At 31.6% G+C, this 12,364-nt stretch overlaps 1 protein-coding gene across 1 annotated transcript in view; it reads right to left on the bottom strand.

Annotated features, from left to right (window-relative positions):
- Positions 1-2,689: 2,689 nt before the first annotated feature.
- The window catches only part of LOC123272696 (putative sodium-dependent multivitamin transporter), a 38,138-nt gene continuing 28,463 nt past the window's right edge, over positions 2,690-12,364 (bottom strand). The window contains exons 3-7 of the mRNA XM_044739658.1: positions 4,808-5,029; positions 4,391-4,734; positions 4,201-4,320; positions 3,489-4,145; positions 2,690-2,936 (exon numbers count right to left, since the gene is read on the bottom strand). Of these exons, the coding sequence (XP_044595593.1) occupies positions 2,855-2,936; positions 3,489-4,145; positions 4,201-4,320; positions 4,391-4,734; positions 4,808-5,029 (1,425 nt within the window). The 3' untranslated portion in view covers positions 2,690-2,854. The remainder of the gene's footprint in view (positions 2,937-3,488; positions 4,146-4,200; positions 4,321-4,390; positions 4,735-4,807; positions 5,030-12,364) is intronic.

Below are 12,364 nucleotides of genomic sequence, written 5' to 3'. Positions count from 1 at the left end.
TTGAGGATTTCGGTCAAAAAATTTAAAATTTATATTCCACAGATCGGATAACATGTTAAAGATTTTTTATTTTTATTTAAAAATTGATTTTTATCATAACGGACTTGATTTATTTTGATTTTCAGTGGTTTTTTGCCATTAATTTAGATTTTTAGAGATGTCTGAGCCATATAAATTCAAGATTTATATTCGGCGGATTGAAATACATGAGAATCATGATTAATCTAATTTTATACAATTTTATTTAACACAATATCTGGAATTTTTTGCTATTTTTTGATTTTTTTCCAATTTTTCCGGATTTTTTGGAATTTACTTAAACTTTTAATGGCTTATGGTCTAAATAAACTTTAGATAAGTATTGAGTGGGTCAAAATACATAAAAATCATGCTTAGTTTAGGTCAAAAAAAATTTTTAAATCATTTTAAATCGCCTAAACAGCCGATTTTCGTCATTTTTTTCGGTTTTTTAAAGTTTTATCGAAAATTTGACGGTGTACGGGTCAAACTGACCTCAAATTCGGATTCAGCGGGTCGAAATACATAAAGATATATGGGATCCGTCAAAAGTACTGTCAACTTTTTTTTTTTGTGTGCTGGTGTTATTAATTAAAAAAATGCATAAGTCAAGTTCTTATAATACTTCAGACTTTGTACATCGTTCTGTACATTTTTAATATTTTATTATAAATTTTAATGTTTAAAATTCTCAATATTAAAAATTCAACTGTATATTATTATATTGTAAGCGGCACGATGGCCGAGCGGACTAAGTCATTATCCTCATAGTTCGTTCGTGCATCATGTCGTGAGGCGAGGGTTCGAGCCCTGACGGTTGTTGGAATAGTTTCAACACCAACCGTCGGGGGTCGCCCGGTAGCCGAACTGTACTGGCATGGGTTTTCTCTATGGTTTCCCCATCGCCACTATTCCAACAACCGATAGAAAGGGGTGAGAAATAGGGTAAATGCAGTACAGAAAGCACAAGTCGGTCCACAGCCGCATTGGAATGAAATTATATGTGCGAAAATTATATGTTGATTATAAAAAGTGGAGAACATGTTGATAATAAAAAGTGGAGAACATGTTGATAATAAAAAGTGGAGAACATGTTGATTATAAAAAGAGTGTAGAATATGTTGATAATAAAAAAGGGTTGAAAAATTATGTTGATAATATAGAGCGGAAAGTAACCTTATAAAAATCAGAAAACGGTATACAAGTAAAACTCATAATAATAATAATATTATATTGTAATTTTTTTAAGACCATATCAATTTTGACAATATGCAATTTTTCGGTTAAATAATAAATTTTCATTTTTAGCAGTCGCTAACAAATCGCGTTACAGATGCCATAAGAGCGTAGAATAAAAATTAAATTTTTTTTTGTCAAAAAAAAAAAATTTTACTTTGGTGAAAAATTTTTTTTGCATTTCTGCACATTTCACGAAAAAATACGTTGGTTCCCAAAAAAAAATTTTTTTCATACGCCCTTATGGCATCCGAGGTGGGTCCCGGGAGCCATAAAGGCGTATAAAAAAATTTTTTTTTTCGGGAATCAGGTATCTTTACCTGAAACGTCGAAAAATACAAAAAAAAATTTCCTCAAAATTAAAATTTTTTTTGAAAATTTAATTTTTTTTCTAAGTCCAAAAAAAATTTTTGGAGTAAAAAATTTGAAGTATAATGTTTTTTTGCTTTTATGCACGTTTAATACAAAATTATACGCCCTTATGGCATCCGAGGTGGGTCCCGGAAGCCATAAGGGCGTTTAAAATTTTTTTCTGCATTTCTGCACATTTTGGACGAAAATACGTCAATTCCCGAAAAAAAATATTTTATACGCACCGATAGCTTTTCACCGGGGCCTTTTGCCGGTATACGCCTTTATGTTATCTGGAACGCGACATATAAACTTTTGAATGAACGATATTTTCTGACTCAGTTTGTCAAGCTGATTCAGAAAATGGGTAAATTTTTAAAAGTTGCGCTATAAGGACGACTGCAATAGTTAGATTATTATGAAATCTACTAATAATAATATTAGTATTATTATATATATTTTTTTACAATTGTTAATTGACTATGTTTACAATTGTTATTGGCTATCTAGTCTATTGCACAATTTTTCTCTAATTATTTATAATTTTTGTTAGCCTGTATTCCCTCCAGGCATAAACAATTTTTTCATTCTTATTTTTAAATTTGTCATTAGAGATAAATTCAACTGAAAAAATAATTCGGACGGCCCAGACCAGGAATCGAACCTGGATCTTTTGGTATCGCGCCAACTGCTCTTCCCTTAAGCTATCCGAGACACTGTCCAGAGTTACCATTCAGTTACCTCTTAATGACAAACTCAATTCTGAATATAGTATGATTTTAATTTCCTTGACCTTTCGTCTTTACATTTTTAACGCCTGATGATTTATAATTTTACAGTATTTTTATTTCTAAAGACTAGTTTTTTCAGTTGAATTTATCTCTAATGACAAATTTAAAAATAAGAATGAAAAAATTGTTTATGCCTGGAGGGAATACAGGCTAACAAAAATTATAAATAATTAGAGAAAAATTGTGCAATAGACTAGATAGCCAATAACAAATGTAAACATAGTCAATTTACAATTGTAAAAAAATATATATAAAAATACAAACTAGTTTTTAGAAATAAAAATACTGTAAAATTAATATTATTATTATTATTATTTATTATTCTTTGGATAAGATTTACATTGAAAACGGAACTCAGTGGACCTGTTTTCACTGTATCCATAGTTCACTCCGACTTTTACTGCCAAAACAGGCGTCTTCTAAGGCGGCGAATTGAACTACAAAGGATTTGGAAACTTTTACAGCTTAAACGGGTCTGATATTTCGACTCGGGTATGTTTCGTCGCTGGGCTGTTGTTTTTACCGTAGCTAAATAACGACCTGTGATAGAGTAATTAATACAGTTCTGGTTAGCCGTTAGTTAGGCTACTGTTATGTGGTTTGTTCTGGCCAGCCGTTAGTTAAGCTGTTAGTTAAGTTGTTTATAGTGTGAGTGTGTGAGTGATATTTAGCTTAGATTATTATCACGTCATTGTAAACCTCAATTTTATATCTTGAAGCCATTTAATATTTTTGTCAACTTGAATAATAAATAGAAACCACATAAATAATTTTTATCAAAATTAAATAACGTTTAAATAGACATCTTTTATTTTAAAAGATTCCTTTTTCGCGCTGAAACCGAGTATTTTAATATTCCCGGGCGAAAGAACTACAGTAAGTAAAGGTTTCAATAAAACAAATTAATATCCACCAGATGGAAGCATCACAATATATTCTCACTCATAAGTAAGAATTTATAACAGAGGTGCTACGTTTAAATAACCACTAAAATTATTGCACGGCTTAATTTATTTTTTCTATTTTTTAAGTATTGCTTAAGCAGAACTGAAGTAATAAAAAAAAAAAAAAATAAAAGGTTATAATAGATACCTTATATATTTCTGAACAATATGGGAGGAATTAGAACATCCATCAATTGACATGTCTAGGACAAGCGTTCTAGGTTTTGGTGAAAAAGCGATCCATATATTAAATGCGATAGAAATGATAGTACCGATTACAGCTCCAGGTTCATTCGCTGATTCTATAAACATTCCCAATGTAAAAAGTCCTAAAATAGGACCACCAAATGCTCCATTTACAGCTAATACTGCTTGAATGAGTGCTCCTAACCGTGAAGCTATAAAAGCTATAGCAATACTAATAAATCCGATGATAAATCCTAAAACTTTTCCATAAAATGCAGCCTTGTCATCACGAAAATCATAACCAAATCGCTGGTAAAGTGGCTTTATATAGTCTGCTAAAGCTATCGCAGCCAGAGAGTTTAGCATTGCAGACACCGTACTAAGACTTGCACTAAAAACCCCTGCAATAAAAATTCCTGTGAGAGCAGGAATCTCAGTCATGCGGTTTTTTGCAAAATATGGCATCAACATATCATAAGACTTAATATCGCCTAAAATCACTGGATCACAATTAAAATAATAAGCATATAGCACAAGGCCTGAAAAAGAAATAGTCAATGCCATCGCCAAAGTCATTGGTATATTCGTCCAAAGAGCTTTTCGAGCATCTCCAATAGTCCTGAAACAAACAAACATGTATCATTGGTGACAAAATATTTTTTAAATTTACTTACTTTGCAGTTAACATTCTCTGAACCTGAACTTGATTACAAGCAAAAAGAGAAAGAAAAAAATAGGCTCCTCCAATAGTTAAAGTCCACCACGTGTGTCGGATCGTAGGATCAAAATCGAAACTGGAACAAAAAATTATCGTTAAACAAAACATTTTTTTATATGAGCAGTTATTCGCGTTAGACGACTCACTTGAAAAAATTCAATCGCCCACCTTTATGAGCCGTATCGAACACACTCCAAACACCTCCTTCAATATCACTTAGTCCAACACTAATTACACAACATACACAGATAAACATTAAAGCACCTTGTAAAAGATCAGTTACAATTATTGCTTTTATGCCACCGATACTAGAGTAAAAAGTGCAAATTAATCCAATAAGAATTATGCTCATATTTTCGTTGAGACCAGTGGTAGCTTCTAAGGCAAGTGCTGGAGCATATATAACAATACCAGTATAAAAATTGATTTGAATAAAATTTGTGATACTAGCTATTAACCTTGAAGTAACTCCAAAACGTTTTTCGAGGTACTAAAATGTAAAAAACAGTAATTGAAATTATAGAATAGCTAACAGAAGAAAACTATTTATCAATTTTAAACACCTCGAAAACACTCATAGTTCTGAGCTCATAAAATACTGGAAGATAGAAATACGAAACTATAGGTGTTCCTAATATTAGACCAATATATATTACATTAAATTGTGCACCATAGCTATAGTTTTCAGCACTACTACCAAGTAGTGATATTGCTGAAAGATAAGCAATCATCATGGTAAAAGAAAGCAAAGTTACTCCTATTGATCGGTCAGCAGAAAAATACTCCTGAAATGAGAAAATAAAAAAATTAGGAAAACGGTTGACTCTGAAGGTCATCCCTGCAACTTCCCGCCAATTCTATACCTAAACGCTTGAAATTGCACTTATGACGTTTTTGAGCTCTTCGAGCTCATAAATACAATTTGTGAGTTATTTTGAGCTCTCTGAGCTCAAAAAATAGCTTTTATATGCTTTTGAGCTCTTCAAGCTCAAAAGTTTGATCGAAGTTTGATAAAACACTATTTTTTGAATTTTCAAATCGCAATAACTTTTGAATGAATAAACCGATTTTTACGCGGTTGGTGGCATTCAACGCAGTTTTTTAAGCTTCATAAATGATTTATTTATTCATTTATTCATGATAAATGCCAAGGCACAGGCCGAATGGCAAGGTATTTAAATTACATTTGAAATGTGTATGAATATAACTATACATTAGATTATTTACAAAATTACTTAAAATTATATAAAATACAAAATATAGATAGATAAGAGGCTAGATTAAAATATTCAGTCGAATAATTAATTGTAATATTTGGATATAAGTTTTGGTTTATAGTTATGAATATTTAAATATTGAGATTTTTTAATTTTTTGTTATACTAAAATTTAGATTTATTAATATGATTTAGATAATAAAATTTAGTTAATAAAATTTAAACAGCGAGATTTAAACAAGACCAATTATAATAAGAATACGTTTTAAGGCCCTTGAGTTAGAATGATTTGAAATAAACTATATCGTAAACTTATAAATTAAAATTTAAAATTCCATAGATTCAATGAAAATACATATATTGCACAGGTAAGGTAGAGACGTAAAATTAACAATTATGTTAGTAATCACTAGATAATAGATACTCAAACATGTTCTTTTTAAATATCTCTAAGGAACTCGCGTCTAATACATCTACTGGTAGTTTTTTCCAGAGACGTATTGCTGAAATCACAAATGAATGTTCCAGATATGATGTTGAGAATTTTGGAATTAAAAAATTAACATTATTGTTTTTGATCGCTAATCTCTCAGACCTTCTTGAATCATTTTCTCTAAATAATTCTCTTAGATAACTAGGCTTACCAATAGATAACAATTTATAAAAATTAGTAGCTAGAAAATAAAGTCTTCTAGATTTAACTGATAACCATTTTAATTCTTGCCTATACGGTGTAATATGTTCATCTCGGCGAAGATTAAAGATGAATCTTATTGCATTATTTAAAGAACGCTGTAATTTTAAATCATTTTCTGCATTAGAATCTATAGGTACTATAGAACAATAATCAATTAATGGCCAAACTGTAGCTGCTACTAATAATTTCCTTATTTCAGGAGTGAAAATATTTTTCCGAGTCTTTAAACAACACAATGTGGCGTTAATCTTCTTAATCATATGTGAAATATGATTTTTCTAGGAGAGATCATTACTTATAATCAATCCAAGATATTTTGTATGATTAATATAAGGTAGTTCAACATTATCAATAATAATTAATGGAAAAGAGACCCAATCAATTTGTTTTAGTTTACTATTTGTTCCAATGATCATAGCTTTCGTTTTCATCAAATTAACCAACAGACCATGCTCCTTTGCCCAGTCAGAAATAGCTTGGGCATCCTTAGTAACTAAATCAACTGCATTAAGTATATTATTAATTTCAAAATGAAAATATATATACATAATATATTTATCATAAATATATTTATCATCTGCAAATAGCCCATATTTACAAAAAGTAATCCGTCTTACTACTAGATTTATCACTATAAGGAATAAGATTGGTCCCAATACAAAACCTTGAGGAACCCCTGATGACGTTTCGAGAAATTCAAGGGGAAAATTATCTTCATCTATAATTGATTGTGAACGTTTTGATAGATATGAAAAAAACCAAGTGATAGTATTTAAAGAAAAACCTAATTCAAACAATGATTTTAATATCACTTTGTGATCAACATAATCAAATGCCTTACTTAAATCAAATGAAACTAAAAGTGTTAATTCTCCTCTATCCATTGCATTACGAATATCATCAGTTAATTTGAGAAGGGTGGTTTGTGTGCTATGATTTTTTCTAAAGCCAGATTGATATGTGTCTAGTAACTCATTTTCTTCCAGATAGTTTACAACTTGGTTTGAAACTAATCTTTCAAAAACTTTACTCAAATGGGATAAATTAGCAACTGGTCGAGTGTCTGAAGGAGTCTTTGGTGTTACGACTTTATTTAAGGGAATAATATATAGCATTTTCCAATTATCTGAGAAAATTCCACATTCAAGTGAACGATTAAACAATGAGGCCAGAAAAATAGTAATTTGCGGTATATGATCTCTTAACCACCCTAGATTTACACCATCTGGACTCTTACCCTTAGATTTAGTTAATGTTAATTTTAAAACCTTGGTTACATCAACTATATCAATACATTGCCATTCAAAATTACAACTTACGAGATTACGACAATACTGAGATAATGAATCAAGATACGCAATATCACAAGGTGAATGTCGTCTAACTATATTAACAAAATGGTTATTCAAATCAGTGGCCTCAAAGTAATGTAGTGGTGACGTAGCTTTTCCTTTAATTAAGCCTAAATATTTAAGTTTACTCCACAATGATCGACCAATTTGCTCTTGTGAAAGTTCATTTATATATATATCTAATATATAAAATTCTCGTGTCACAGTTTTCGTTGCCATACTCCTCTAAAACGGCTTGACCGATTTTGATGAAATTTTTTGTGCTTATCCGGTATCTATGAGAATCGGCCAACATCTATTTTTCATCCCCCTAAATGTTAGGGGTAGTCCACCCCTAAATTTTTTTTTTTATTTTTTAGACAAAATTTTTAATTTCTATTTTTTTATGATACAACATACAAAAATACATACAATCCTCAATTTTCACCCTTCTACGATCAACCCTTATTTTTTAATAGCCATTTTAGTAATTTAATCATTTTTCCTCTCCGGTCGAAAACTGACCAATCGTCATTTAATTAGTTATCCCCGCCAGATGTCTACAGGTGTCACTTCTGACCCAGTAAACAGCATGGAGTAGGGATGAGAACGAAGCCGGTCTCCTTTCTTTCTCACTCCCTACACAGTTGTCGGCCATCATTATTGTTTATGCATCAAGTGTAGTAGTAACGTTGACAATTATTATTTTGCTATTTCAGTGTAACTCTCATATTAACTTTTAATCATTCCTATTTTATCAATAATAATTGAATTATCAATTTTGAGTGTATTTTGCACGATTAGTTAATCAAGTGATTTTATAACCTCAAAAGTACTCAACACGTGACACGAGCTTCCAATAACAACGGATTTTGTGTTGTAAGTATACTTTTTTTTATTTATATCGAAAATGTTGTTGATCTTATAAAAATGTAATTTTAATTTAATTTTATTAAAAAAATGTAATTGAACAATTAAGATTTTCATAGTTTCCAAAAAATCAATCATTATGAATCTTTATTTTGAAATGTCAATGGAAATATTGGTTGTATTATAAAATTATAAGAGACAATGTTTTCATAAAATTTAATTTTTTACTTTTGTTTGAAAAATTTTTCCATAAAACTTATATTTTTGTTATAATTTCATAAATTAAAACTAATCATTTCAAAACTGCGGCGAAAATCCTGGCCCTAATTATACTTTTAACATTTTTCATCATTAAATAATTTCATTAATTCTATTTATGTATGTTGTAACAGGGAAAATCGAACTTCCCGGGGTCACTATCGACCACTTAATTAACGCACGGTAGGTCAGGGCTTTCCCTTACCTTAATGAAGCGTGGGAGCGAAGATAGGAAAGTTGGAGAGCACGAGGAGAGGTTATAAAAACGCCGGGTGTTGTGTCAAGACTCTCTTTCTTCCGGTGAAATTTTGCGAGTACGTTGGGTGACTGTGTTCCAGCGTGGGATATTTTTCTGAGACAAGTAACTAGTTGATTTCTTAAGGCTTCACGAATGGAACGAAGCGATTAAATTTTGTTGTCTGGTATTTTGTTAAAAATTACTTGTCGTTAGGCCATTTGGCTGACGATCTTCGTCTTAATCGAAATATTTATTTACTGGAATTTCTAGGATAAATTGATCGAGGATGGAGCTTTCTGGAGCTTTGGAAGTCAGCAGGCACAGTGAAGCTGATCCCGTCATTTTCTTTCTACTGGGAAAAGAATTCATCGCTGGAGTACCGGTTTCAGTTGTCAGGTATTTCGGGTTATTTTAGGCCAATTTAATTAATAATTTAATTAAGAGGCCAAAATAATTAAATTTAATTTCTTGAGCGGTCATCTTTTTATATTAACGAATTCGTACTTTAGTTTTTATTGTCAAGGTCAAGTAGTTAGTTTTGTCGCTGAACTTTTATATTTAATGGATAAATTGTTAATTTATTGGTAAAGAATTTATTAGTAATTTATTATAGGCCTGTTGGCTATAATAAATTAATTTTAGTTAGGAATTTTCGAGACAGAATTTAATTAAGAAATGTCGCTCAGAATTTATTTAAGGAGGATTAAGAATTAAAATCGAAGGTCGGAATTTTGTGTTAAGTAATTGTTAGGCGTAATTTTGGTAATTTTGGAAAATGAGAAGTTTTAAGAAGTTTTTATTGAGTAAAATATGTTGTTTGTTATTCTGTCAGTTGGATGAGGGTTTAAGAAATTAAGAATCTAGATGCGTAATGGTCTATGATTGAATTAGAAATTAAAGATAGATGCGTAATGGTCTATGTTGAGTTAGGAAATTAAAGATAGATGCGTAATGGTCTATGATTGAATTAAGAAATTGAAGATAGATGCGTAATGGTCTATGTTGAGTTAAGAAATTAAGAAGATAGATGCGTAATGATCTATGGTTAAAAGAATTTAATGATATTAAGTTGTAAGTTTTGTCAAGTGCCTGCGTAGGTGAGAGGTCCTCACAATTAAGTAATTGATAGGTTAATTTTAAGCGCAATATTGTTAAGGAATTTTGTTAAAATTAAATTATTTACATTGAATAAATAATTAAATTGTTAATAATTGTTTCTCAGTATTAATTTTTCAGCCTTTCTCAACTTCTCACGACCCGATCTTTCCTTCTCATGCTCCCCGGTTTCTGGGACACCGAGTATAAAATCCCAGTGGCGCCCTTTTCAAAGAGGAAAGGGGTGACCAATTGGACAGGGCTAACCACCCCGTTACAATGTTTTGTACAGTGAGCAATGCCAAGAAAACGCAAAGGGGCTGATTTGAGCCGCAATACAAGTAAAGCTCGAAACTTGCGAAATAGCAGATCCGAAAGAACAGAAGAACAAATCCAGCAACAAAATGCTGATGCACATGTCAGAATGGCGCAATTGCATCAAGAAGAGCCAGAAGATACACGAGCTGAACGCAATGAAGTCAGAAGATTAGAACAACGACAATCACGCCGTTTCACAGTCAATAGACGAAGAACAAATGACCAACAACTACAACAGGTACATCGAGCAAAAATTAATGAAAAACGTGATCGAAGCCAGGATTTTAAATGGCAAGTTCAGTGGTGAAAATATACTCATACCACGGATTCCTATTATACCTACAGATGTGCTAATTCAATTCAAACGTATTCAGTTTCCGATTAGATTGGCATTTGCAATGACTATCAACAAATCCCAAGGTCAAACGATGTCTGTTTGTGGATTAGATTTGAGAACACCATGTTTTTCACACGGACAATTATACATGGCATGCTCTTGAGTGGGTAAACCATCCAGTTTGTTTGTGTTAGCTAAAGATGGACTAACAAAAAATATTGTTCACGCTATAGCATTAAGAGATTGATATTGTTTAATAGTGTTACTGTCGTAATTGTTTAATTAATGATATATAATTTTAAGGAATAAATTATAATAACTTAAAAATAATGTTTGCCTTTTGTTATTTTTATATTCCCTCATCGTTCACAGCGCTCCATGCTTAGTTCACGCATATACCACATTCTTACATACATACAATATACACATTCTAACATACATACATACTTACAATAAGTAAGCTATTTTTTGTCTACACTAGAAATTACTAGGAAATTATTTATATGGCAAAACAACGTTTGCCGGGTCAGCTAGTATATATATATATATATATATATATATATATATAGTATATATATATATATATATATATATATATATATATATATATATTAAAGCCATATTAAAGCAAATTTTAAGGGAGTTGGGAAAGAACGGATAGGGGAAAGGGGGGGACCTACTCAGTGGGAATTTTTCCGTAATTGAAAAAATAATCAGACAGCCCAGACTGGGAATCGAACCCAGATCTCTCGGTTACGCGCCAAGGGCTCTACCAGTTAAGCTATCCGAGACAAGTACTGACTACTTTATTATTTTTTGAATTCTCAAACCACAATAACTTCTAAACCTTTCTTGACTCTTTCTTTCACATGCTCTCCTTGATCTCCATTGGCCTTTATCACATACCCCAGATATATATATTTTTTGTTAGTCCATCTTTAGCTAACACAAACAAACTGGATGGTTTACCCACTCGAGAGCATGCCACGTATAATTGTCCGTGTGAAAAACATGGTGTTCTCAAATCTAATCCACAAACAGACATCGTTTGACCTTGGGATTTGTTGATAGTCGTTGCAAATGCCAATCTAATCGGAAACTGAATACATTTGAATTGAATTGGCACATCTGTAGGTATAATAGGAATCCGTGGTATGAGTATATTTTCACCTCTGAACTTGCCATTTAAAATCCTGGCTTCGATCACGTTTTTCATTTATTTTTGAATGACTAATCGCGTACCGTTGCACAGACGGGACAGGTTCAAATTACGAAGCAAGATAATTAGATATCCAACCTTTAATTGTAAATTATGCGGTGGCATGCCTGACAAATCCAGTGAGTTCAAAAACTCTGTGGGAAAATTTACTGCTTCGCTGTCGTCGCAAACTGTATCAATAGATTTATATGATACCAAGTTCCCTGGCAACAACATTTGTATCTTCAGATTTAAATTGTCAACGTCTATATTTTTTGCCACTAAAATCGCTCTTTCTCCACTCATAATTTATGTACTGTGTGTGTACATCGGGAAATATTTGTTCAATGAGAGTATCTTGAGAATCAGCGATTGTGCAGAAATCGGTCGGTAACTTTACGTATCCAGTTTCATCTATAGCAACTTTTCCATCACCGATATCTAAGAGTTGTTTTGAAAATGTTTCAGCGGATGGATCTTGAAGCATTTGAACGCGCATATTTATTTTTAGCTGTAATTTTTCAACATTACGCCACAATGGAGATGATTTTAAGCAAGCGTT

The sequence above is a fragment of the Cotesia glomerata genome, linkage group LG10, assembly GCF_020080835.1.
Source record: "Cotesia glomerata isolate CgM1 linkage group LG10, MPM_Cglom_v2.3, whole genome shotgun sequence".
NCBI lineage: Eukaryota > Metazoa > Arthropoda > Insecta > Hymenoptera > Braconidae > Cotesia > Cotesia glomerata.
This window is presented reverse-complemented; position numbering and strand designations above follow the sequence as displayed.